The sequence below is a fragment of the Phocoena phocoena genome, chromosome 4 (assembly GCF_963924675.1).
Source record: "Phocoena phocoena chromosome 4, mPhoPho1.1, whole genome shotgun sequence".
In the NCBI taxonomy this organism is placed as follows: Eukaryota; Metazoa; Chordata; class Mammalia; order Artiodactyla; family Phocoenidae; genus Phocoena; species Phocoena phocoena.
In genome coordinates, this window is record NC_089222.1 from 25,634,954 (window position 1) to 25,661,998 (window position 27,045).

The following is a 27,045-nucleotide window of genomic DNA, read 5'->3' on the forward strand; positions in this document are numbered from 1 at the left end:
TGGATAAATGATCACTATAAATATTGATATATAATATCAACATTAATACATAGTATGTATATAATATTAATATATTTGAACTATAAGAATATATGTCAAGCCAAATTAAACTTAACCGCTTTTTAAAAATCTTTCCAGATACAGGTATTTTCATCTAAATGTTGAACCTACTGCCAAGCAAATTAGCTCATGGATCTTGCCATATGGGTGAGGTTCTTGTGGCATTTACTTTTTTTCATAATTCCTATTTTATTAAACAGCTAAGAAATGCCGCTTTGTTGACACCAGTGAACATGATATTTCTGTCAGATTGCTGTTGTGGGAATTTTGCAGTTATTTCTGTCAGATTTGGATGGTATTTATTTACGATTTACCAAAAGGTCAAGACTAAAGGGATAACGGTCTAATAATTGTTAAACTAGTTTTCATTCATTTTATTTTTGATAGATCACTACCAAAGCCTATGGTTAATCTTTGATATCTTCCCCCTTCGATTCTTAAGTTTTGAAATAGATATTCCGGTTGAGAAGCCTGTAATAATTTAATAACTGAATGAATGTGTTTGTCTCCCCCGACCCCATACTCACTCACTCTTTTTTTTTTTTCTTCAAAGGACCACAGTGGGAGGGAGGAAGAAAAGGACAAAAGAGAAAGCATTTGATAGGTGTTTATGTAACAGTAGAGGATGAAAATGTGAGGAAAAGGTGAAAAATTTTTTGTGAACTTTAGAGAGATGATAATGGACATTGCAATGTGGTATGAAGGAGATTCAGGGACATTTTTACCTCTTGTGTGTATCTCATTTTGCATATTAAGAGAATTCCAGACTCCAATCAGTTGTAATTATCTTCATCATTAAAAGCATTTATATCTTAACATGGACTTCATTGCTTTGTTTGGGCCCTCGGTTTCCATGCCCAAATTGTATCAGGAGTTCACAGTCCAGTAATAATGTGAACATTCTCAAGAAATCATGAGTCATGGAAGACAGGGAGAAACCACTGGCTGCTCCAAAGCTAGCCCTTAGTTGAAACCAAGGTGATTTACTTTACTTTGTTTATGTACTTTTTTGCCCCTTTCCAGACAGTTCCACTGATGGGTAATGATAAATAACTGAACACAAAAGGCTGTATTCTGCTCTCTGAAACACATGTAAAGGCAGACGCTGCAGTTCAATGCCCCACAAACAAAAGGGGAACACAAGAATGCTAAGTGTGGTCCCTCCCTTTCTAGGCAGCCATTTATCCTTTGTCTAAAATGGTTGAAGCAGACACTCCACAATAAAATGAAAACCCAAACTGGCAGCCTTTCTCATTGGTTGTTTTAAGATCTCTGATTTCCAACACTGAACAGTTTCCTAAAAGGCGTTCCTTAGTATGCCACTGTTCTACGTGATGTTGATGGAAATTCTGTGCCGATCGTTCAGGAAAGGATGGGTTTGAGAGTGTTAACCAGGTTTGTTACATTCAGAAATTTTTGGAATCTTTCATTTGTAAATGGGCATCGTAAATCTTTGAGAGGGAAGCCTTTCTCAAACTTACCTGGTCATGGACCACATGGCCCATTCCCAAGTCCCACAGTGGGACATCTATGATCTTTTCATGGATGATGTCAGAGTTTCATAGATCTGTTTTCTGATAGACCCAGAGTGCCATGCCCTGTTATCTAGAGCTAGAATGTACCCATGGCATTTCCACAAAAGGGAAACCAAGGTGTCCAGTTCAATTTCCATCTGTCCCTGAACCTTTCTCTAGCTATTTCTACCCCAAGAAAGGTGTCAGATTTGCAAAGTCACTGCTATACTTAGTGTTTTCTTCATCATCTTGCAACATTTGCAAGTTGTTTCTGAGTCACCGTCTCTCAAACAGGTCAGCACGTTGGGGCTCAGCTGGCAGAGTAAAACTGTTATCCCTGAACTAAACTAGGTAGTAAAGCTCTGGGCTAGCCCTGGGGAGTTCTCTCTCTCTTTTCTTTTCTCTTCTTTTCTTTTTTCTTTCCTTAAGAACAATAAGGAGTTACACATTTTATCCATCCAGAGGCACAGGTAATTTTGATAGCTGACAATATCTATTGATGACAAGATAGTCATTGAAGAAAATTAATAGAAAGGAGTGCAAGCAAATTCCTGTTTTTTCGTTTGGTTGTTTGTTTCTAAGTTAAGGTGGGCTGTGTAGTGCTGAGCTTGGCTGGCAGTCAGGGGCCCAGGATTCTAGCACCCACTCCACAGCAGCCCGGCTGAATGACATTTGTAATAATATTCTCCAGCTATGGAATGCTCATTCATTCCTAGGCAAGGTGCTGGTCACATTATCCAGTCACTAACTTTTTCAGTCATTGTTTTTCAATTTTCACAACAAACCCTCAAGGTAGGTTGCATTATACCTATTTTACAGGTGAGGACCTAGAGAGGCCCAGAGAAGGGAAGAGCTGAGTCCAAAGTCACATAGCTAGCAAGCCGCAGAGCTGGAATTTGAACGTAGGACTAAAGGACTCCAAAGGTGCTGTTCTGTCTGCTGGTATCTCACTCAGCCTTTGAACTTTGGAAAGCACACACACCGTATGATAGGCTATTTGGGCTGCAGTTTCCTCGTCTGTAAAATGAATTGAGGAAATTGGATTGGCTGGTCTCTGAGGTCCTAATCGTATGGGAGATACTGTTTTTTCATTAATGACAACAACAACAATAACGGCTGGCACTTCTTGAATAGACGCCATGTGCCAGACAGTGTTTTAAGTGCTTTTCATATATTATTATTCCTATTTTACAGATGAGGAAACTGAGGCAACTGGCGAACAGAGAGGTTTCCAAGCACAGTTGTGACCTCTCAGCAGCAGCCTTGATTCCTGTCATCTAGGTGGGTGTAAGTGAAGAGCAAACTAGGGCAAATGGGTACCTGAATAGGAGATGAGGTCGGGATACTGAAGGTTGAGATGCAGCAGCTATATATCCCCCCAAACGTAATGAAAATGCATGGCTCCCCTCAGCTGGGTGAACGCTGATGGGTTGGAAAGTGTCCCTGAAGAAACTTAACTTCAGTGTTAGAAATTTCTCTAGACTCCTAAATACTGGTTTCAGGGATTTCTCAAGGTCTTGGAAAACCTCCCTGCCTTTTACTCCCTTTTTCCTCTCCTTTTTATTTTATTTCCTGAGGGGAATATATCAGAACATACAGGCATTCCTGAAAGAGCTTATACTCTATTTCCGGGAAATCTTCCAAGGTTATTTTTTGCCAGCTGATGAGAGCAACACATACTAGGTAGCATTTTGGAAAAAATGTTAACACTTGTAATCTATTTTTCAAACTTTAATTTACTTGGGATACTGGAGATGTTATTCATTTTACTGCTTTGTAGAGAAATAAACTGGGTTCCAATTAGAATGAAACATAGAAAATGTTTTTCCAGGTAAGGGAAATACCATGGATGACCCAGCATTGACTTTTCTGCTGATCTGAGATAAAATGTTCAGTGTATGCCTTAAATATCTGTTGGCCCAATTCTGGATCCATTCATTTATTTCTCTGAAGTTACTGATGACTTAATAACTGGGTTATGAAAGGCCATCAATAAATGAGTAGAAATAAATGAGTTAGTCCACTGTGTGCCCTGCTTGTTCACTGGGGGCTGAGGATAACTGTGCCAAGGGAAGGCCAGCCTTTGCGGACACCCTGGAACAGGGAAGGTATCCGATGAGGCAGTGCAGAGGGCAAGCCCCTGGGAGGGCCCAGATGGGCAGAGGACAGCAGGTAGCATCAATTTACCTGGCTTATTCTGAAGCAGTGATCAGATCACACCCAAGGACAATGGATATAAGCAGTCATCAGAAGAAGAATCTGGAACTTGGTGATAGTCTCTTTACTGCTAGCAATATGTCTTCTTTTTTTGAGTTCTTTGATGCCAGAGGGGCAGTGGCATCCAGGTTGGAACAAGCAGAGGATCCAGAAACTGAAGACCAAGATTTGAGTTCTGACTCTCTACTGTCTACCATTTAATAATAATGATACACTCTCCAGATCTGAGCCTCGTGTTTCACAGCTGTAAATGGGAACTGGAGATCTAAGGGCATTGAATGTTAGCTTTTATTTGCCCTTGCTACTTCTAAGAAGCAGAGTGTTTGATATATGTGGAATTTCTGTTTCCTTGATTATCCTCCATTTCTGGGAAAATGTAAAAATGACTGGGGCATTTGATATCTTTCCTTTTTCTCCTTAAACAAGGGAATAGATCAGAGGTTGGGAAGTGGCTGAGTACGATAAGGAGTGAGTAGTTGTCTTTTTTTTTTTTTTTTTTTTTGCGGTACAGGGGCCTCTCACTGTTGTGGCCTCTCCCGTTGCGGAGCACAGGCTCCGGACGCGCAGGCTCAGAGGCCATGGCTCACGGGCCCAGCCTCTCCGCAGCATGTGGGATCTTCCCAGACCTGGGCACGAACCTGTGTCCCCTGCATCGGCAGACGGACTCTCAACCGCTGCGCAACCAGGGAAGCCCAGTAGGGAGATTTTGATTAAGAATGGTGTTATGGGCTGGTGACATCACAGACTAGTATGGGCTAAGGACCCAGAATGATGTATGGACTTATTAACTTCCTCGAGAAAGAGTTCTTGGGTTTTCCTTAACTTTCCTTGAGTATTCAAAGAAAACATTGTATCTTTGGCTTCTTTTCCCAGGTGGGAGTTGTCTGATGAGAAGACATTGTCATTTACCAGCTGAGATTCCTCAATCCTACCCACTAGGGAAGCCCAGTAGTTGTCTTTTAAGTGACCCCTCTAGCACCACCCTAGAGAGGGAGCAACAGGAAAATTAGGAAGGTACTCTTTGTTTTATGCTTATTTGGATCCCTGAAAGAAAACAAAGGCTCTGGCCAGAAATCTTTAAAAAACAGACGCTGAAGCAAAAGGGAATTGTTTGCTGTATTAACCTTAATGAAAAAGAACTAAGCAAATGTAAATACATTCCTCTATCAATATTCAAAGGAGGGGCCTTTGCTAAGTGAACCGGAGGAACTCTGCTCTGGGCTAGTCTTATGGGATTGCTTCTCACTTCACGGGGATTCAATGGATTAAGAGAGAGAAGATTTTCCTATTTCTAAGATTTCATATTCAATACTAATGTCAGTGGAGGTTGTACAGAATGATGACAAAGACAGATAATTATCATAACAAATCTGTAGAGTTCCTTATGGGTTCCAGAGCACTTTTTCAAGTAGTCAGTGTGAATGGGATTTGACAGCAGTACTTTTGCCCTGCCATCTCCCAGTGTGGAATGTATTCATGTAATAATTTTAAGTTTATTGCCTTGATTTTCTGATTACCAAGGAGAAGACCGGATTCTCTGTCCCTAAAGAGAACGATTTCTAGATTCTGAAGGGGGACATGATACAATTGAGAGTCAATAGGAAAATTTTTTCAAATTTATGTTTTAAAAGGTAAAATTAACTCTTAGCCTCCACATAGAGAGTATTTTATACAAATATTTTCACCTTCCTCACACTATGATCAATTCATAAACATTCCCAAGAAGGTATAGTCACAAAATACATGCTTAGGGAGAAAGAATGAAGGAAACAACTAGATAAGGATGGGTAAAAATGCCAAGAGGAAACGTAGACATCACAGATACACTACCAGATGGGCTAAACTCATGGTTTAGCTACCAAAAAAAAAAAAAAGTCTGCTTCAAATAACTTTGTCCGTACAAGAGATTCAAGTTAATCCAGGGAAAAATAAATTGTTTGGTTCAGGTAAATATAATATTTTGGTGAGTTAAAAATGTATGTTCGGGGCTTCCCTGGTGGTGCAGTGGTTGAGAGTCCGCCTGCCGATGCAGGGGACACGGGTTCGTGCCCCGGTCTGGGAGGATCCCACATGCCGCGGAGCGGCTGGACCCGTGAGCCATGGCTGCTGAGTCTGCGCGTCCAGAGCCTGTGCTCCGCAACGGGAGAGGCCACAACAGTGAGGGGCCCGCGTACCGCAAAAAAAAAAAAATGTATATTCACAAATTCTTTGGTACTTGTCCCTTTAAAAGATGGAGACTAATTTCCCTTCCTATTGAGTGTGGACGATATATAATGACTCATTTTTAATCAGTGGAATGGAGCAGAAGGGATGGTGATATACAAGGCTAGGTCATAAAAAAACATTGTGGTTTCCCCCTTTCTGTCTGTGTTGAACCACTTGAGGGAAGTTAGTTACCATACTGTGAGGACCCAAGCCACCCTATGGAGACATCCATGTGGTAAGCATCCGAGTCTCCCTGCCAATAGTCGGCAAGGCACTGAGGTCTCCTGCCAACATGGAAGTGAACCTTTCAGACCCAGTCAAGCCTTCAGATGACTCTAGCTCTGGCTGACATCCTGACTGCAACGTCATGAGAGACCCTGAGCCAGAAACACTCAGCTAATTTGCTTTCAAATTCCTGACACTTAGAAACTGTGAGATAATAAACGTTTGTTATTTTAAGCCACTAAGTTTTGGGATCATTTGTTCAGCAGCAGTAGAAGGCTGATACAATTACATATTGGAATTATAACTTCTAGATGTAAAAGGCACTGGAGTAGAAAATGCACCTTGGAACAAGAAGATCCTAGCTCATGCTGTTTCCCAGTGACAGTGCCCCAAACCACAAACGCCATAGCAAAGATAAGGGTTCTACATTTACGCTTGTGATTTGAGTATACAGTATTATATTTTTGTCTCAAAACAAAACAAAACAATGTTTCCCCCTACAAAACTACTTGCAAAACACATAATGGCTGGTAAGAATAACTGGTATCATAAATACATGATAGAATTCAGATACTGGGCAACAGGCAGCAAAGGACAAATGAGGTAAGCCCTATATTCTCTTTTCTTTCTGCCCTTTCCCAACTGTAGTACAAGGAGCTAGAGTCCAAGCAGAGAACAATTCAAGCTGAGAGCAACAGTCTCACTGAGTTGAAGAACTACAAATTGGAGATTGGGTGTTATTGAAGTGGCTGGAATTTTGTTGTTGTCGTTGTCTTGGGAAAGTTACTTTAATTCTTTGAACTTCAATTTCATCATTTATAAAATGGGGTTTATAATATGAATCTCGATTGGTCAAGGTAAAGATTAAATGTGAATTTACATACGGCACCTAATTGCTAAATTGAGGCTATCATCTTCCTGCACTTCCTCTTCCTCATTATTATTTCTGTTTTCTAGAGCATGTAATTATAGAATCTGTAAATATAGATTCTCTTAAGCAGTAAAAATGTAGTGGGGAGGGTGTATACTTTTGGGTGTATGAGCCGTAAGTAAAACCAAAATAAATTCAGTGTTGGCCAAGGGAAAACCCAAGATACTTGCTCTGAAATAGTCATTTTATTTTTCTCAAAGTACTGTTAGTTACAATAACAAAAAAAAAACCCTTCATCTGGGTCAGGTCAATTTTAGAGTTTACTGTTCTATTTCTGAAATATTTGTTGGTATAGCACGGAATTTACATTCTGTGAGGCCAGCTCCAACAGCATGGGGACATAGTATGGAAAAATATTGATAATTGTTGGATCCGAGGAACATATACGTGGGAATCTTTATTCCGTTTTCTATAGGTTTGTTAGCAATATCTAGAAAATATTCACAAGGCAAAATTAAATTTTATTTAATGACTAGATGACCCTACCATCTGCTAATCTCTTTCCCTCTTGAACCTACTTATATTTCCAGCATTTAAGTATCAATTGTGCAGAAGAACACATACTTTTATTCTTCTCCAAATGAGCTCTTTCAGTTTCAAGGGTGTTTTTTAGTTATGGTTTTCTGGGATTTGGCAAACAAGTCTTTGTTCACCTGACTCATACCCTCCATATTTTTACAGACACTTTGTTGTATCCCTTCTTAGTGGTAGTCGTTCTGCTGGAGAAATCGTAATTCTTTTAATCTCCCTCTGCTCATTGAAGCTGCCCTTCTCTGGACCTTTCTCAGCTCCGCTTTGACTTTCTTGAGCTGTGGTGACCAGAACTTATCCACCCAGGTTACACACAAGCATAAATGACAACCAAAACCAGAATTCAATGAAGCGACTTCTCGAAGCAAAAATAAAAGTGGAAGTTGGCATTAAGAGAGCACATAGAGGAGCCAGCATAGTGTCCAAAATAAAATTATGTTAGAAAAGATGAAAATTAGCCTCACTGTAACAGTTGGCAGAGTCGGAAATGGAAGAAAAATGAGTTTTTTAAAAAGTTGATCCCATTACTTTTAAGTTCCAAACCTGCAAGTTTTTGCTGCCATCACACATAGAAGGAAATCAAAATCACCACCGTGGCCGGTGATCTGGCCCCTCTTGGTCCCTCCGAATCCACCTGCACTGGCTCCCACCTTGCCCACTGGGCTCCAGCCACACTGGCCTTCTTGCTGCACGTGGAGCACACCATAACCCGCTGTGAGGCCAGGGCCTTCATCCTTGCAGTTCCCTCTGGCTGGACTGTTTCCCCCCAGAGCCCACATACACATCTCACTTCTGCATATCGTTCAGGACTCTGATCAAATGCCACTTCTTCAGAGAGGCCTGCCCTGGCCAGCCATAGCCTCTCCTCCATTGTTCTCCATCCTTGTACCTGCTCTACTGTTCCCATTCTCCAAACATATAGTATGTAGCTGTTTACCTTTTTGTTCCCAGTGTCCCCCATTAGAGCGTAAGCTCCGTGAGGGTGAAGACTTTGAACTGGTAACTGCTGCATCTTCCTCACACTTAGATTCATGCCTGACATGGGTGGGTTGTATGAATGAATGAATGAATGAACGAATAGACGCACGCACACCAATTAAGAGTGGAAGTTCTAGAACCAGATTCTGGGTTTGAATTTCACTATGTGTCCTTTGGTACGTTATTTAACTTCTCTGTATACAGTTTCCTTATTTAAAATATAAGCATAATAACAGTACCCATTCATAGGCTTATCTTGGAAGATAAATGAGTTAACACAGATAAAGTGCTTAGAACAGTGTTAATAACAAGAGTCAGTACTCCACAAATATTAGGATGATCACGAAAAAGGGCAAGAAGGGAAAAAGAGAAGCAATCGTGGCAGCCCTTCTTGGGTAGCGGGAATTTTCTATTGAAAGATTAAGGGGGGCGTGGCGCTCCAGCAAGTCTCACCTTTGTAATGCTGGGCTGCCAAGGACACAGAATCCATTACAAGGACAACTTCTTGTTGGGGCGAGGGTGGGGTGGTGGAATTTTGTCTGAGGGTTGTTTTTTTTTTTTTACATTTAAGAGACATAAAATCACAGCTGCGATACCTTCCATTTCTCAAAGTGGCACATTTGCATAGACTATATATTTAAAGTTTAATACTTGCTTGTGGAACATTCTTTTTAAAGCTTCTGGGTCTGGTATGAGTAAGAGTGTAACACCATTCACACTTTCAAGGTATTACAAGGCAAAAAGGAAAATCGTGACATTGCTGGTTAGTCACAGCCACAAGTTCATATTTCCCAAAGGTTATTTTACTCTCCAGAAACAGAGAAAAAGGAAATTCCTTCAAAAATATGTACATGTCGGGCTTCTCTGGTGGCACAATGGTTGAGAGTCCGCCTGCCAATGCAGGGGACACGGGTTCGTGCCCCGGTCCGGGAGGATCTCACATGCCGCGGAGCGGCTGCGCCCGTGAGCCATGGCCACCGAGCCTGCGTGTCCGGAGCCTGTGCTCCGCAACGGGAGAGGCCACAACAGTGAGAGGCCCGCGTACCGCAAAAAAAAAAAAAAAAAAAAAAGTATATGTCATTACATATGCTTATTATTGATTTTGAGAGTATATGATCAGTAATTGCCACAATTATCTGAAAGTTTTAGCTTTGGGCAAGTAAGAGTAAGGTCTTTTTTTCAGAAGTTGACCAGTGCAAAGATTATCCTATTTGTTAATGCAAGACCAATTTAATAAGTGCAAGGTGAGTGGGAAAATGCAATCCTCCTAAGAATTAGGTTTCTGGTCTTTAGAGCAACAGGTGTTGATAATAAGCGAAGAGTTGTCAGGCAAAATGAGGGCCGACAGGTTCTTGACACATAGTTTGTAAAGTACCAAAAAACCCCCTCTGTCCAGGTCAAGTGGCAGCTGCATGGACGCTGTGGTTTGTTACTTCTGGCCTGAGCCCACCATTTCCTGTACTTGACATTGAACATAAGAATTATTCCAAGGGTGGAAAAAGCCTTTTTCTGAAACGTAGTTACCTCAGTAGTCAACCATCATGAATAAGAACACTTCCAGGACACTTTTAAAAAACAATAGCGGCAGAAGACTAGTAGGAACCATGTAAATTATACCAGGGTTAGTTAGATAACTCTTTATGTGTCCTCTACAGGAAGCCCCAAGCAAGAAATTGTGGCCTGTGAACTTCTGTACAGCTTGAGGACAGAGTATAATTTTCCCCTCTAATTATAGTAATTTAGTATATTACTGGTTATCATTTCCTTTCCCCCCTGCTTTGGTTACCAGAAAGCTTACTTGTGGTTCAACTTTAGCAAGTACATAGGACCTTATGATCTGTTTAGTCATGATTCTTTTTACTCCTCTGGTTTTGTTTCTGCTTTCATTAATTTTTTTAACTGAGTTTTAAAGTTCTTAAAAAATATTTTACTATTATTTTATCATATGTGGTGGTGTGAGCCTCTTCATCAAATCCTTCACGAGATAAGATGGTTTTAATGAAATTGATTAAGTTAGGTAGTTTTCATAAATATAATTCTAACAACCTGGAGAAGTAGACACTATTATCATTCACGTTTTACAGTTAGGAAAATTGCGATTCAAAGATGTAAAAAACTTGCCCAAGATCCAAATACCACGTAGTTTTCATTGTACTATGTTGTACTATCTCATTTCTCTAATAACAACAACAACAAAAATACTTTCTACTGGTTTCAGTATCTTCAGGTAAGAGTAATTACTAAATTGACAATGGTATGAATGAGCTAAAATAAAGTACATTTAAATTACAAAAGAAAAAAGTTAAGCTAGCAGGTAACCTTACCAATAATTATATGTAATTGTAAAATATTAGGCAGTTAGAGGAAGATGAAGAATTTTCTTTGATGAATTTTCTTATTCTATCACTTTTCTTTTAAAGAAAAAGGTATGAGAAGGACAAAATTTAGATAAAAGTTCTACGTGAAAGTAGAAGAATGGATTAGTTGATCTATATGAGATAAAATGCTTTGTGAAAATCTGTACCAGCCCTTCCTAAGGACTCATTACAGCCCACCAGTGTAAGGAGATGGACGGGCTTTGATCCCCTTTCGAAGGTCACCACTCTGGCCCTAATCCCAGTACGCTGACACCCTGTTGGGCTCAGTCCTGCAGTTAAGTGTCTTTCCTGGGCAATAAAGTCTGTGAAAACAGCACCAGCATGGGCTTGGAACACATGTGACAAAAATATTCAAAGTACATATGAGCCAGGATCATTGCCAACTTCATTTTCCAGCCCTTTGTGTAGAGCATAGGATCCTTCCCTCTTTACGTGAACCAGGAAAGCAGCAGCATCTTGCCTGGCGGCACTAACCAGCTGTGCCTCACTGATGGGACTGTAGGAAAAAAACCCATGAAATAAAAGAGAGATGGATCCTCTTCAGATCCAGATATGATCAGGACACAATTCATTAAGCAGCACCTCTTATTTAAGGTGTTATTCTATCATGTCTGTCTACCTGCAATTTCAGCAAGAGGTGCAACATTTCTACACAATTGTTTGCTTTAAGTACTGAGTTAAAAATGACCAAAGCAAAATTGCCAATGACACGTTTTACTCTGATGTTAGATTCAAGTCCAGAGTTTGTGGAGACTACACTTCCCTTACTCAAGGCGATAGCACGTTGTTCTGAATAATTTTCCCTAAGGATTTTCAGGCTGTGCTTTTGCAGATTTTCAGTGTGTCTGTATTTCTATATACCTGGACCTGGTAAATGAGAAATCATGCAGGAGAAGCAGGCCCATCTGTTGTGTGCCCAACATGCATCGAACATGCATCAAGTACATTTCACTGAGATGACGGCGCTAGCACGTTGCTGGGCAGGGATTTGAACTCCAGGCTGCCTGATTCCAAGAGCTGTGCTCTTGCTCGTACACTGCAGTTTCCAGGCTTCCTGCAGCCACAAAGAAGGCACGAGTGTATGCTAGTTCTAAGCGCTCTAGAGGTTACGCAAAGGTTATCGACACCCTGAATTCCTGCGTATTTTATAGTCATCTGATTTATTTTATCTGCGGGGCCAGCCCCCTTTAGAATGAGCCTCCTGGCTATGGAACACAAGATCTCTTATCGCTGTACTCTATGCATCGGCTTCTTTGACTTGCCTGGTGTGAAGAGGGCTCCTTTTGATCCTCATCCGGGTCCACACCAACCCTGTTAAAGAGAACAGAGAACTGGTAAGGGCCTTGCTGCTGATGAGATGACACAGTCTCTTGGGTCAGGTCACGTGAACCAAAGACAATATGAATCAGACGAAAGGTTTAGCAGAAAACCCTCCTACCTCTCCCTGAATCAAAAGAACTTCAAATAGATTTATGGCAAGAGGAGAACTTGTACAGCTGGGCCTCTGCACAGCTGGTGAGATTGGACACCAACAGCTGTTCCCTGCTGCTGTCTTTCCCAGCAAGAGCAGAAGCCTGAGAACCTGGGACAGCAGCTCTCAGGAAAAGACCTCCATGGCCCCCAAAACAGGGATCCTAGAAGGAAGGCCACCTGTTCTTCCTGCAGGACTCACTGACAAAACTGCTCTGGGAATGTGGTGGACCAGGCTGCAGCAGGCTCCCCAGGACAGAAGAAAAACAGATCCTTTGTCCAGATGCTCATGGAGGCTGGCAGGAGGGAGGATCCAGGTTTGTGGGACCTGAGACTTATACAATTTGGGGGGCTCTCTTTAAGCAAATTAATACAAAAATACAAATACAAAATTAGGGATGAAAGTGACTCTTTTAAAGAGAAAGAGAAAAGAAATTATAACACATTTTATAATTTTAAAATCTGGCAAATGCAACAGACATCTCAACATCTATAAAATACATAATATTCTAATTAATTTACTGCCTGACATACCTCTAAAATAACTTTTTCCTCCTAAGTTTTGTCTGCATACTTTGTTACTCTCTGTATATGATATAATGATTTTGTGTAAGAGAGTATAGGAGGGGGCTTCCCTGGTGGCTCAGTGGTTGAGAGTCCGCCTGCTGATGAAGGGGACACAGGTTCGTGCCCCCGTCCGGGAAGATCCCACGTGCCGCGGAGCGGCTGGGCCCATGAGCCATGGCCGCTGAGCCTGCGCGTCCGGAGCCTGTGCTCCGCAACGGGAGAGGCCACAACAGTGAGAGGCCCCTGTACCGCAAAAAAAAAAAAAAAAAAAAAAAAAAAAAGAAAAAAATAGAGAGAGAATAGGAGGACAAGGTAGTCTCTCCTCTAGCAGAGTCATCACAATTATTAATAATTGGGAGGCATTAAAACATGGTTCCTTACACACACAGACATGCTTGCTGTGTGCAGTACTGCTAAAGGTTTATACCCCGAAAAGACAAGATTTCTGATAAATTTCACTTCATGCAATTCTCATCAACAATACCCAGTACGCTTATCAGTGTATACGCTGCATCACTGAATGTACGTATTCCTGAATTTCCATTTTGACAGGGCATCAATGAGAACAGAATCCTCCACTTTGAATTGTACACATCTCATGACTGGAAGAATTTTCCACAGACTAGCTTCTGGCTCAGTGTATTTGAAGCCTTGTTTTTCCTCCACTACCCCCAGACTTGTGAAGCCAGTCACCATAGGACATGTTCATCTTCCATCCAGCCTCGTGACACGCTTCCTGTAAGCCGTCGCTGCAGGAGGCTGGCCAGCAGTGACTTGCCCTTGCACAGAAGTGACTGCAGACCACACAGCCTCATCCCACTAAATACAATCTAAATGCGCTCCCAATTCAGCTTCCCCTTGGTCGGACCCCACAGCTGCCCAGGGCCACTCCAGAGCCATCTGACCAGGCGAGAAGCATGACGGAGGGGAAACTGTAGCACAAAGAAACAGTGATCAAACCCAACAGTGGTTAAAATATATTCCTTTTGCAAATCTTACGAAAACATAGGACCATGGGAACACAATGCTGGGGCTCTTCCCAGGGCCTTGGAAGGGCCGGAGCGTGTGAGGGCCTGGAGCTTGAACTTCCTCTGCTCTGGAGGGTGGGCCTCTGCCTGTGGTGGGCGGCATGGGGGTGTAGCTCAGGGCCTCAGCCACCTGGCTGGGCCTCCGCCAGAGCCTTTCCTGAGAACGTCACAATTTCTAGAGCTTTAGCGTCTTTCCTTCCACTCCGGCCCCTGTAAACACTTCTGCAGTGCCCTTGTTCTGGTCCCTAGATGTGGGGAGGGGAGGCAGGTTAGAAGCTACCAGGCCTGCAGATGTGTTAGCCTGTGAAAGGAAAGCCACTGGTGGAGAGGTGGCTTGTTTAAAATACCTCTGATTCTTCAAAAATTAGTGTCCTCTGGGCATGAATAGCCCCTTTTCTCTAACCCAGAGGGTGAAATGCCTGGCTATTTATTGTGTGCTGAACTTTTGGCCTTCAGGTAACTAGAAAGGGCCTCTGCTGGGGACTAACCTTTGATTTTCTTAGAGTAGAAAGAGCTATTTGATCTATTTCGTTGAAGTTGGAGGGAGAGAAGGACAGGATGAGGGTGGGGGGGGGAAAGGGGGTCTGGAAGGAGAAAGGAGGAGGGGGAAGGAAAGAGAAAAGAGAAGGGAGGGAGGGGGCAGTGTAGGGATGGGGGGAGGAAGGAGGGGCAGGGGGGAGAGGACTGGGAGAGTTGAAGGGGGGAGGGGGGAGGATAGATAAGAAGAGAGGGGGAGGGAAAGGAGGAAAGGGTACGGGAGAGCGAATGGAGGGGAGTTAAGGCCCAGACTCTCAAGGTGAGTCTAGACAGTGATCTTGGGGTATGGGTAGCCTGAGTCCAACCTCTGTGAATAGTGGGGTCTCAGTTGGAGGCACCCTGGCCCCCTTTCTCGTGGGGCTGGGCCACCTTCAAGCCTCTGGTGGATCTGAGCTCTCTGGCGGATGCTGGGGGCCCCTAGGAGCCTTTATTATTGAGCCCTAACCCCTTTCCCAACACCAGAAGTTACAGGCACCCATGCAGGCTGTGAATTGAACTGAGGGTCCTGAAGTTCCCACTGCTGCATTTGCTTAGGGCCTTTTTTTTTTTTTTTTTTAGTTTTCTCTGTCTAGAAAACTAGAGAGAACAGAAATCAAATTTCACAAGAAACCCAACATTTAAAGTTTGAGGCAGCACTGAGGCCTTTCTCCCCAGCAGCAGTCATAGCAGACATTTCTAGTTTCAATTATTCTAGAAGCCAGATGGAGCGGAGGAACGGTAGCAGTGGATTACGTGCTTCAGTTTTATGTGGGACTCGGTGAAAAGCATCTCAGGGGCCGAGAGATCGGCTGTTTTCCTCAGAGCAAGAATACATCTCCTCCCTCCTGCCGTTTCAGGGAAGCTCAGGGTCTGCTCCTGGGGCCAGGCCTGCAGCCCTCTTGCCTAGAGCAGACTAAACATCTTAAGAGGCTTGAAGAAAGAGAGACTGCATGTGAGTTATTCCCTCCTGGGGCAGCGGTGGGGAACAAAGCAGATGTGGTCCCTGCCCTCACAGGGCATAACGGTTAGGTACGTTTAATTAGAAAAATCTGAAAAGTTTCTTATAATTGTTTTGGTTTTATTTTTTTAATTTATTTTTATTGGAGTATAGTTGCTTTACAATGTTGTGTTAGTTTCTACTGTACAGCAAAGTGAATCAGCCATACATATACATATATCCCCTCCCTTTTGGATTTTCTTCCCATTTAAGTCACCAAAGTGCATTAAGTAGAGTTCCCTGTGCTGTACAGTAGGTTCTCATTAGATCTCTACTTTATACATAGTATCAATAGTGTATATGTGTCAATCCCAATCTCCCAATTCCTCGCACCACCCCCCCCCTTAACCCCTTGGTATCCATACATTTGTTCTCTATGCTATTATAATCGAGGTGCTATGAAGGAAAGGCACCTAAGAATGACACCTTCTTTCTCTTATGATTTTGCCTGCTTTTCATAGCAATCTTGCTAAAATATATTACCTGGCCCCCTGCTTCCTTAAACAGAGTGTGATGGGGCTATTCGGAACTTTACTGGAGGTTTCAGTATCGCCACTGGCCCCACAAAATCTAACACTCACTTGTTATAATGATTTCCAACAGGTATGTGAACCTCTTTATGCCCATATTAAATGGTCCCTGGCTACTATTCTTTTTCTCTTTGAAATTCTTGTATCTGCCATTTAGATTGCCTTGATTTTCTACCTGCAACAATATGTTAGAATATTGTCTCTATGCTTGCCCCCTACTTTTTTTTTTTAACATCTTTGAGTATAATTGCTTTACAATGGTGTGTTAGTTTCTGCTCTATAACAAGGTGAATCAGTTATACATATACATATGTTCCCATATCCCTTCCCTCTTGCATCTCCCTCCTTCCCACCCTCCCTATCCCACCCCTTTAGGTGGTCACAAAGCACAGAGCTGATCTCCCTGTGCTATGTGGCTGCTTCCCACTAGCTATCTATTTTACATTTGGTAGTGTATATATGTCCCTGCCACTCTCTCACTTTGTCACAGCTTACCCTTCCTCCTCCTCATGTCTTCAGGTCCATTCTTATGTCTTTATTTCTGTCCTGCCCCTAGGTTCTTCAGAACCTTTTTTTTTTTTTTTTAGATTCCATATATATGTGTTAGCATACGGTATTTGTTTTTCTCTTTCTGACTTATTTCACTCTGTATGACAGACTCTAGGTCCATTCACCTCACTGCAAATAACTCAATTTCATTTCTTTTTATGGCTGAGTAATATTCCATTGTATATATGTGCCACATCTTCTTTATCCATTCATCTGTTGATGGACACTTATGTTGCTTCCATGTCCCGGCTATTGTAAATAGAGCTGCAATGAATATTGTGGTACACGACTTTTTTTTTTTTTTTTTTTGGCGGTACGCGGGCCTCTCACTGTTGTGGCCTCTCCCGTTGCGGAGCACAGGCTCCGGACGTGCAGGCTCAGCGGCCACGGCTCATGGGCCCAGCCACTCCGCGGCATGTGGGATCTTCCCGGACCAGGGCACGAACCCTTGTCCCCTGCATCGGCAGGTGGACTCTCAACCACTGCGCCACCAGGGAAGCCCCATGATTCTTTTTGAATTACGGTTTTCTCAGGGAATATGCCTGAGATATTGGGATTGCTGGGTCATATGGTAGTTCTATTTTTAGTTTTTCAAGGAACCTCCATACTGTTCTCCATAGTGGCTGTATCATTTTACATTCCCACCAGCAGTGCAAAAGGGTTCCCTTTTCTCCACACCCTCTCCAGCATTTATTGTTTGTAGACTTTTTGATGATGGCCATTTTGACTGGTGTGAGGTGATACCTCATTGTAGTTTTGATTTGCATTTCTTTAATGATTAATGATGTTGAGCACCCTTTCATGTGTTTGTTGGCAGTCTGTATATCTTCTTTGGAGAAATGTCTGTTTAGGTCTTCTGCCCATTTTTGGATTGTCACCCCCTACTTTTTAATTTAGTGTGGGACCGATAGCCTGAGAGTCAAATTTAGTACATGTTTTTTCTTTTCAAGTTTATAATACACACACAGATACGTAACAAAATAATACAATTGAAACATTACAGAAGGGCTTACAAGACAACACAGTAGTCTCCTGCCACACCCTGCACACCCACATACCGACTCCCCTCCTCTGAGGGCAATTTTCTGCCTTTTCTCCCCTGTGATGTATAAACTGGCATCAGCATGCATGGCACATTCACACAGCATCCCCAGGGTTAAGCAAACATGCCAGCTGCGTCTGTGTCTCTTACTCTCCTCTTCAAGAAAGCAAGTCAGAGTGTGAAAGTAGCCCCCTAAAGGGTTAACCTTGAATCCACTCACTTTTATGCATAAGAGATCATTTACACACTGTGGGTTCTTGAGAGATTATTAGAAAGAAGACACAATGAATCCTGGCATGTGGCACCACAGGTGTATACATACAGCAGCTCCCAGGTGAGATCACAGGTGTATGGGACGAAGTGCACCCTCCTTAGGTGTTATCCAAGGCTCTTCAGCACCTTTCCCACAGCCTCGTACCACCCTTTCTGCTCATCTGATCTAGACAGTGTTCCAGGGCTGGCAAATGGACCTGTCCTTGTTTCTGAGCCTCAGTACCCAACTGGGCCCCTGAGCTCTGGTCCTGCCTGGATCAGTGCCTCTTCCATCGACTGAATCCCCTCTCTCCAAACTCTAGTTGGTGGTTGGGCCATGCTGGCCATCACTGGCCATCTGTGATGCCCCGCCTCCTATCCTGAAATTCCCTCTCCTGCCCTTCCTCTTCTGATCACCACCGTGGACCATGCATTTTGTTGCCCTGACTTGGTTCAGATGCCCCATCACTTAAAGTGTTCACTGACTTGGATGGCAAGTAGCCATACACCTTCGACTCTGTTCTCTGCTTCCCGACAGAACCCCTTCCAGGGTGTCTGTGATTGTCCTGCTGTGTCCCTGGCCCACCCTGTGTTCGCCTCTTCGGGGCCAGCCAGACGAGTGGGGCCAGCCAGGGCTCTTCAGGATATGCCAGCCCTGGCTGTAATCCCGGGACTCAGGATCCCCCTGTGGTTGTTGAGGGGTGAGTGAAACCCCGCTGTGAAGAGCCTGCCACTACTGTGTGACCCGCATCGCTCACTGCCTTGGTTTCCGTGTTAGTACAGTGGGAATAATGACAGAACCTGCTTCCTATAGTTGTGGCGAGGATTAAATGAGAAAATACTTGTAAAGTGTTAGCTTAGGGCCTGGTACCCACTGAGCTCTCAAGACACGTTAACAGCTATTGTCCATGTTATCATTTTTATTATTATCAGTACTTTTTAAAAAATCAATGGGGCTAGAGCTCAGTACTGCCATGCTCACTGCTCAACCCTTCTAGTCCCTAGTTCTGCATTGGGCAACCCTCAGGTATAAACTAACAGTTACAGCTGAGCCATAGTGGCCAGTGCACAGCAGGAATTTCCAGTTTCACAGTAAAACATCATTTCTATTTACAGAGAGCCAAGCTTCCCAGATTGGAATTCATTTACAATTTACTGGTAGGCTAGGGAGGTAAGAGGGCAACAAAGAAGGAAGGGAAGGTGTCTAGAGAGCAAGGGGAAGGAAGGAAAGCATAGAACTGAGCAGAAAGAGAGCAAAGAGAAGGCAGGTGCAAAGGAAACAGTATCTTACTATAAAGAATAGGTACAGGTGGTGGGTAAATAACCACAAAGGTGCGTGCAACTTTAGAAAGGGAAGCCAAGGGTGGGTGGAGGAACAACTGCACAGCCCAGGAAAATCTCTAAAAATATAGAGAATTGAAGAGCCAGTAAAGGATTAAAAAGCAATTAAAGAGTCTGGTTAAAATTTTATACCATGTTTTGCATTTTTGATGTACCTTTTAATTTTAAACAAGTCGAGGGCCGCCTCTGTGGTATTCAGATGAAAATGAAAACGAGCTTTGCACATATTCCCAGCTGTGCCCTCCAGTGCCTCACTCCGGGTTCCTCATTTATGGCGAGCAGCCAGCGCCATTTTCAGAGCCAAACACAACTCTGTGCACCATCGTGCACCTCAACTCCATGACACCTCCATTCTTTGGTGAGTTTTATTAGACATATTAAAGTCTCAGGACGCTCCCATAACCAACCACGGCAAAAAGAATGCTCCAAAGTTGGGGGTTTTCATAGAGGGGAAGCAAGGTAAGTAACTAACAAAAGGCTCGCTTTTCCCATTAAAGCCAACAAAATCCATTCTGATCCTTATCACTTAGCACCTCCGGAAAGGGAGTGAAATATTACCAGGGCTTAGTCTCATTGTGTGAATTCCAATAGTCTTACGTTAGGTTTGGTTCTTTTGACACCCCCCCCCCCCCCCCCCCCGGCTGACAGGGGCCAGGTGGTGAGGGAGGAGAAACCATTTCCTCTAAGAACTGTAGTTGATGGCTAAATGTAAAAAATGACATTTTCAGTAAGGGAAGAGCGACTGGATATTGAGTGCAATAAATACAGCAGGACAATGGAGGAGTCTGAAAGGCACCCGCTGAGGTTTGCGGACTATTGTGTAGCCATGAGAACATCCCACAGGGGCCCAAATCCGGTACTTTACCCCATTTCCACCCTATATTATTTGAATAAATATTAGTGGGGCTTGTGTATGACCCAAATCAATCTAATATAATCACTCAAATATTTTAAATTTATTTTGGGGAATTAAGAAAATGGACTAACGTAATTGGAAAGACTCACCTCAGTTTATTTTGTAGTTTCGGCGTGGCACAGTAGTTAGATGAGTTAGGAGCCAGCAGCCAGGATGTATGGGTTCAAATCTCACTTCTATGATTTACTACACTTGTAACTTTGGGACAAATTACTTAATCTCTCTAAACCTCAGCTTTCTCAATTGTAAATGGGGATATATATATATTAATGTAGGGGTTATTATAAGGATAAAATGAGTTAATACATATAAAGTGTGTAAAATATTGGCTGCCACTTAGGAAACACTCATGAAACATTAACTGATATTCTTGGTGAAATTAGCAAGAAACTGATGTACCCTAGATTGAGTGGTAAATAGGTTAAAGCCAAGAGTAGATTGTCTATAAATGATAGATGCTAAGCTATAAAGAGCAATGACAGGATTGCTGCCATCAATGACTCCAGATCTAAGGGCAAAGGCAGACATTGGAAGCAAAGAACTAGAGTGCAGTGAGGTAGGCATTGTACACAGAATTATTGGAACACACAAACAAAGAGCCCAACCAAGATGGGTTCTGGAGGGATTGGGCACATTTCAAAGAGGAGCTGGGTAAAAAAAAAAAAAAAAAAAAAAAATCATCCCCAAATCATATTCCACAGCCAGGTTAATGAACTTTCATTCTTTGTACACTGCAATATAAATTGAAGAGTGTAATTCAACCAACTAATTGAATATTAGTTGGAGTTTAGAATAGTATTAAAATTTAAATAGCTTCATCAAGTTAAAACAACAACAAAAAAACCCCCAAAAATAAAGAGGAGCTGGGTATTGAAAAGGGAGTATAGTGTATGTGCTTGACATTAAGATATGATTGCTGAGGCATCCATTTCTAAAGACATCCATCTTCTATAAACACATTGCCTGCTATATGATACAGTTCCTAGCATAACAACCAGACTAGGAATTAAGCTGCCCCACCCATAAAGTTCCCTCTTTCAGAAAGCCCTGGGTAACCCAGATGACTGACTGCTTGCGTGACCCAGGTTCTCCTTTCCCATCCTCAAATTCCTACTCTTATGCTTTAAATTAGCCAATAAAGAGTGAGCACCCGAAAACCTAGACACCCCACCCTCAGACCTAGTAAAGACAGAGTCCCAGGTCCATTCTCTCTCTCCCCCCCCCCCCCCCCCCCGCCCCCATGACCTTGTTGTGTGGCCTCAGGGGTGCTGAGTACACTCTGTGAGCAATGAAACTTGTTCCTGAAAGTTCCCTGATGGTTTTTGGAAGTGTGTCATGCAATCATAACAAAAACCACAAGGGCTGGTCCAGCCAAAACATTGGCCCCAGTGGGAGAAATGTCTGTGGGGTCTCTCTAAGAGGAATATGGGTGAGTGAGTGCCTCAGGCATTCCTAACTCAGAGCATCACTATCAATAGACTGGGACCCACACCACATGAGGATTTAATGAAAGAGAGGTCGGGAGAGTGTACTCCAGGCTGAGGGCACAGCATGGGCAAAAGGGCTAGAAATTTAAAAGAATGAAGTAGACTTAGGACATGGTAAATAATTGTGTGAGTAGATTGCGAGGGCTATGCATGTTGAGGTGGGCAGAATTGCTCTGGGTGAGATCAGAAAGTAATTTGAGGCCAAATTATAAAGGATCTTGAATGCTATGCTTATGAGAGTGCTTTTTGTTTTGTTGTTTTCCTGTAGGCAGTAGGAGTTGAAATAATTAGATTTATGTTCTAGAAAAACAACTGGTGGCAAAATTGTGATATTAAGAAACTGGAGGCATGGAAATCATTTAGTAGACGACTGCAAGAGTCCAGCCAAGAGTCTAAGCTAAGACACTGGTGGTGGAGAAGAGATGGATTTGAGAGTTGTGTACATGGAGGGGCGGGGGGTGGTGGTGGTGGTATGTGATGGACTGACTGTGGAGGGAAGGAGAGGAAACTACCGAGATGATTCTGAGTTTTTAACTCAGCACACCTGAATGGTTCACCCCTCCTATTAACCATATACGGGAGGCGTATGTGTGGATTTTCTTTCTTTCTTTTTTTATAAAATTTTTATTGGCGTATAGTTGACCTACAATGTTGTGTTAGTTTCAGGTGTACAGCAAAGTGAATCATATATATATATATATATATATATATATATATATCTCCTTTTTTTTTCAGATTCTTTTCCCATATAGGTTATTATAGAACATTGAGTACAGCTCCCTGTGGTACACAGTAGGTCCTTATTAGTTATCTATTTTATATATAGTAGTGTGTATATGTTAATCCCAATCTCCTAATTTATCACTTCCTCCCATATTTCTCCAAGGTCAGCCCGCTACATTTGTATCAGCTCAAGAAAAGTAGCCCCTCCTCCTTAAGAGTTTTAGCAATTTGCTTGTCTGAAGTGGAGGTTGAGACTAAATGGTAAAATCCAAGGAATAAGGGAGGGAAAATGGGTGTTTCAAGCCCAAGATCAGTGGACTGGGAATGTTCACGGAAGCTGGAGAAGGGTGTATCACAATCAGTATTTGAAGACAGTTTGGACATCTTATTTAAGAAAGGCTACAGAGAGGCTAAGGAAAGAGGCTCAGGAGAGTAATTTATCATAGTCTTGAAGAGAGGTGAACATTTTCTGGACGAAGCCTGTGGCAATAGAGGTAGAAAAATTTCAGTTTGGATTAACATCCGTTACATGAGACAGACAGTACCACATGGGAATTACCCAAATGTAGACAATGTGGGCTCAGAATCAAGAAAAGCACCCCACCTCCCCATTTCTTGTTTGCTTTTAAGCAAAGAATGATGGATCGTGTCAGAGGCGTGATAGTGAGTCCCTTGGTCGGTAACTGGTAGATGGTTTAAGCAAAGAATGATGGATCATGTCAGAGGTGTGATAGTGTGTCCCTTGGTCAGCAACTGGTAGATGGTTTACACTTCTATCAGAAGACTGGATTTAGAGCGAACAGTGGCATTGAATTTGAGGAGTGATAAGATAATATATCTGGCATTGAATTTGAGGAGTGATAAGATAATATATCTGCCAATAAGATAATATATCTGCCAAAGAAAGGGAGGTTCCATAATTTAGGGACATGAAGCATTTGATATGACTGTGAACTCCATAGACAAGTAAGATACTGGTGAGTCTGGAGATGCTGCTGAGAGCAGAGCTGTCCCTCTGGGTTTCCACCAGCGCATGGACACCTGTCATCTGTTGGTCTCCTGCATGCTCTGCTAGATTATACTTTCCCACCCCTGGGACTCGGCTGATCACTAAATTGAAAATGGCTACATCAAGTGTCCACGTGACATTCCTGTCCTGGTGTCCTCTGGCTGCCCACATGATTTTTGGTTTTTTAGGAGATTATGGATGTGGAACAGATTCCTTGGGTCACTGTCAGGCTGATCAGACTAGAGAAGGGTCTGATGTCTCTTTAACTCTTTGCTGATACAGTTTACTAAAAATACTAGGTAACAGCTAACAAGGCATATAGCCTAATCATTAGGAGTTAGACACCCTGACAAGCTGGTCCCACCATTTACCCGTGTGGCTATAGGCAAGAAGCTGTGCCTCGCTTTCGCTTTCCATAAAATGCAATATGAATAGTAACTATCCATGGGGTTGTTGTGAGTTGGTGGATCTAAGGGGCTCAGCGCAGGACTTCACCAAGAAGTCCTCAGGAGTGGTAGCTGCTGTTATTGTTGTGTTTCTTGTTGATGTTATCCTTGCTGCTTAGGCCTTCTGGATAGAGATTTAACTGTGAGTGTCTCCAGCATGGGAGTTACGTTTCACCCTTCGTCACCTGGCCTTAAAGTCCCTTTTCCATCAGCGGAGGCTTATTTACAGTGTAAACACTGAGAAGAGGAAGTGCTTTCTGGATGTATAGATGAGCCATTGGGCTTGTGTTTATAATCTCTGACAATTTAGAAATACATTTGGGAACATATAAGTATGCTGAAAACGTTATTTTCTTTGAAAAATAAACACCAATAAACAAGTACATGTCACAGACACAAACCAGATCTATATCCTATTCTTTAAGTTTGGCAAAACGTCCCTTGAGTTTGGAGTGTTTAGTTTTGCCAGGATGTAAGCTAATTTCAGGCTACAGATAAGAGTCAATTAGAAAGGGGACTGAGACTGAATACACACGGACTAATTTCTTTTGACCTAAGCTGCAAGCGCACTGACACACTTTGGTGGGAAGACAGATGTAATAACTTAGCAAGGCGTCTGGTCTTTCTTCCTAAGGCTTCACTCTGGGTGCCCCGTCTGGGCAATTAGGGATTTATCAGAGCCAAGTGCTCATCCCCTTTCAAGAAAAGCCATCCTTTCAAGTGGATTAGCTTGTTTAAATTCTAGTGTGTTACCAGGTGAGGCGTCTTCTCAATGTCAAACTGAAGACGTTTTATGAGAAAAAAGAGAGACATTTTATTACCGGATATAAAGAGGTTGTAGGAGCCTGCTTTAAATGTTGGTGTGAAATCAAAAGTGGTTGAAAATAAATCCCAGACTGTCAGCTGTCTGAGTGAGAAGTGGAAAATTTAAAACTTGGAAACTGTTGTGGTTCCTTCACAGTCAAATAGCCTCCCATGGCAATACCAGAATTGCAACTCCTTCCCTCACTCCAAACCACCCCAGGCTCTAAGGAACTCAAGGTGGAACTGTGGCCTAATCCCTGCTCCCCAGGAAAGACCACACTTGGTATGTAGCCTTGGTCTAGAGGCCATCTCAGAGTAAGACTTCACACTGCTGTTCTCTGATGTGCTCAGACTTCAGTGGGAAGGAGCCTGGATGGAGATGTATGTCCTCTTGATGCAAGGAGCATATTATCCCCATGAGAAATCACCCACAAAAATCAAGAATGGACTTTGACGATAAGGGGGAAATACATGAAACATACATTTAGGGAACCATTAAATTTCTTTAAGCAATAACCCAGGAGAAAAGTTGACCCAGCCAAAGTAAATGATGGCCAGGAGACATTTATGTGGAATGATGTCCTGGAAATTATCCTAAGAGGAGAACAACAAAGCTTTGCAATATTGATTGATGTTTACCTATAGTACAGCTGTTGCAGGAGGTATAATTCCAGTGGATGGTTCTGAATTCTCCATTCGAAGTTGGCTTTACCTGTTGGTAGGGCAGGTAATCTACAAGGTGTTTTGAGAAGGCTACCTCCCCAAATCATGACCTTCTCTAACTTCTAATGCCTGAACTTCCTTAACATGAGATAAAGTGCTTCATTCCCAGTTGAAGATTAGACCTAAAGGCAAGGACTTGGTAGAGGCCATATTTGGACTTGTATTCACACAATGTACAAGTGACTGGATTAGGCTTATCCCTGAGAGCAGGAAGAGGTGAGAACAAAAGCCCAAAGGGCACCAAGGTATTGAGAGAGGGCATCATGGAACCTGGAAGTAAGGGTGGCAGAGTGTGAAAAGGCACCTGGAAATGTAAACTTAATAGTAGCAACTAATATATATTGAGTGCTTAAGGAGTGTTAGAATAAGCGTTCGGTAATATTCCTGTTTTATCTAAAGCATATGGAGGTGGGGAAGAGGATCTTAAGTTATCATTGTAATACCATATATTTTAATAATAAAAATTAAAAAAAGATTTAAACCCATTTCTTTAAGTTAGCCATTAAAAAGCACTTGCAACTGGGTCCTATAATAATTTTGCACCAGTAAATCTGTTGCTTCTGGCTATCCATCACCAACATCCTGCAGATAGTACAGAATTATTAACCATGTGGACGTAAAACATGAAAAAATAGCCATAGAAAATTGTTTCACCAACACTAATAAATCACTAAAATTGAAATTAAAACAGCTTTGGGGTAAATAATGGTTGCCCAAATCATTACTTAAGCCCCAAATTGGAAGTAGATTGTGATCCATAATCTCTGCAAACAACTGAAATCTTATTCTCCTGTGGCGTGGTTAACACTTTTTAAGGCCATGTGATGCTATTAATAATTAATACTCAGCCTTCCGATATACATATTTAATTTTTTAATGAAAAAACTTCTTCCTTATCCTCAGAAGAGAGTTAAGTCAGAAATACCAGTCTCAATATAGCATTATAAATGAGTAAATGTCAATTTTAAAAGGGAAATTCACAGGAAGAGGTAATGGCTAAGCTAGGAAGCTGTTACTGCATGACTCATCAAAAAGAAGAAAATAATGTTAGTTTCTTGCAGAGAGGGATTAAAGTAAATCGCTAGAAAAATAATGTTTTCTCTGGCCAAACCAGCTTCTATTAACCATGAGACTGAGGTGCATGCCTGCATGCAGGACTGTGTTAAAATGAAATGAAAATTTTAAACTTTAAAGTAAAAGAATTCATGGTTAATGCTAGAATTACACTGAAAACTGCACTTTGATTTCAGAATCAAAGGCTTAAAATCAGGGATGTGAATTGAGAATTGATGAAATGCCATTGGGAAGAAGTTATCTTAGAGCAGATGAGAAAGAGGAAGATGAGAAGAGTGAGTGAAAATCTGCTGTAAAATGGTTTCAGATTGTCGTGAAGACTACAGAAAGTGCCCAGCATGGACACAGAATTACTGTCAACTTGGCAGAAAATGAAACAATGTGAGTTAAGTGAATGCAACATTCAGGCTTTTTTAGCCTATCATTGCAGAAGATCGTGATGATAGCTTAAACTTTTGTATACGAGCTAGTATTTTTCCTAACACCACACTATCCAAGCCCTAAAAGGAAGTATCAGCGAGGACAGGAGGAC

General features: G+C 42.3%; 1 protein-coding gene across 1 annotated transcript in view; it reads right to left on the minus strand.

The window, feature by feature from the left end:
- Nucleotides 1–27,045, minus strand: part of SLC9A9 (solute carrier family 9 member A9) — a 542,439-nt gene that overhangs the window by 99,090 nt on the left and 416,304 nt on the right. The window contains exon 13 of the mRNA XM_065876006.1: nucleotides 12,302–12,350. Within this exon, the coding sequence (XP_065732078.1) occupies nucleotides 12,302–12,350 (49 nt within the window). The remainder of the gene's footprint in view (nucleotides 1–12,301; nucleotides 12,351–27,045) is intronic.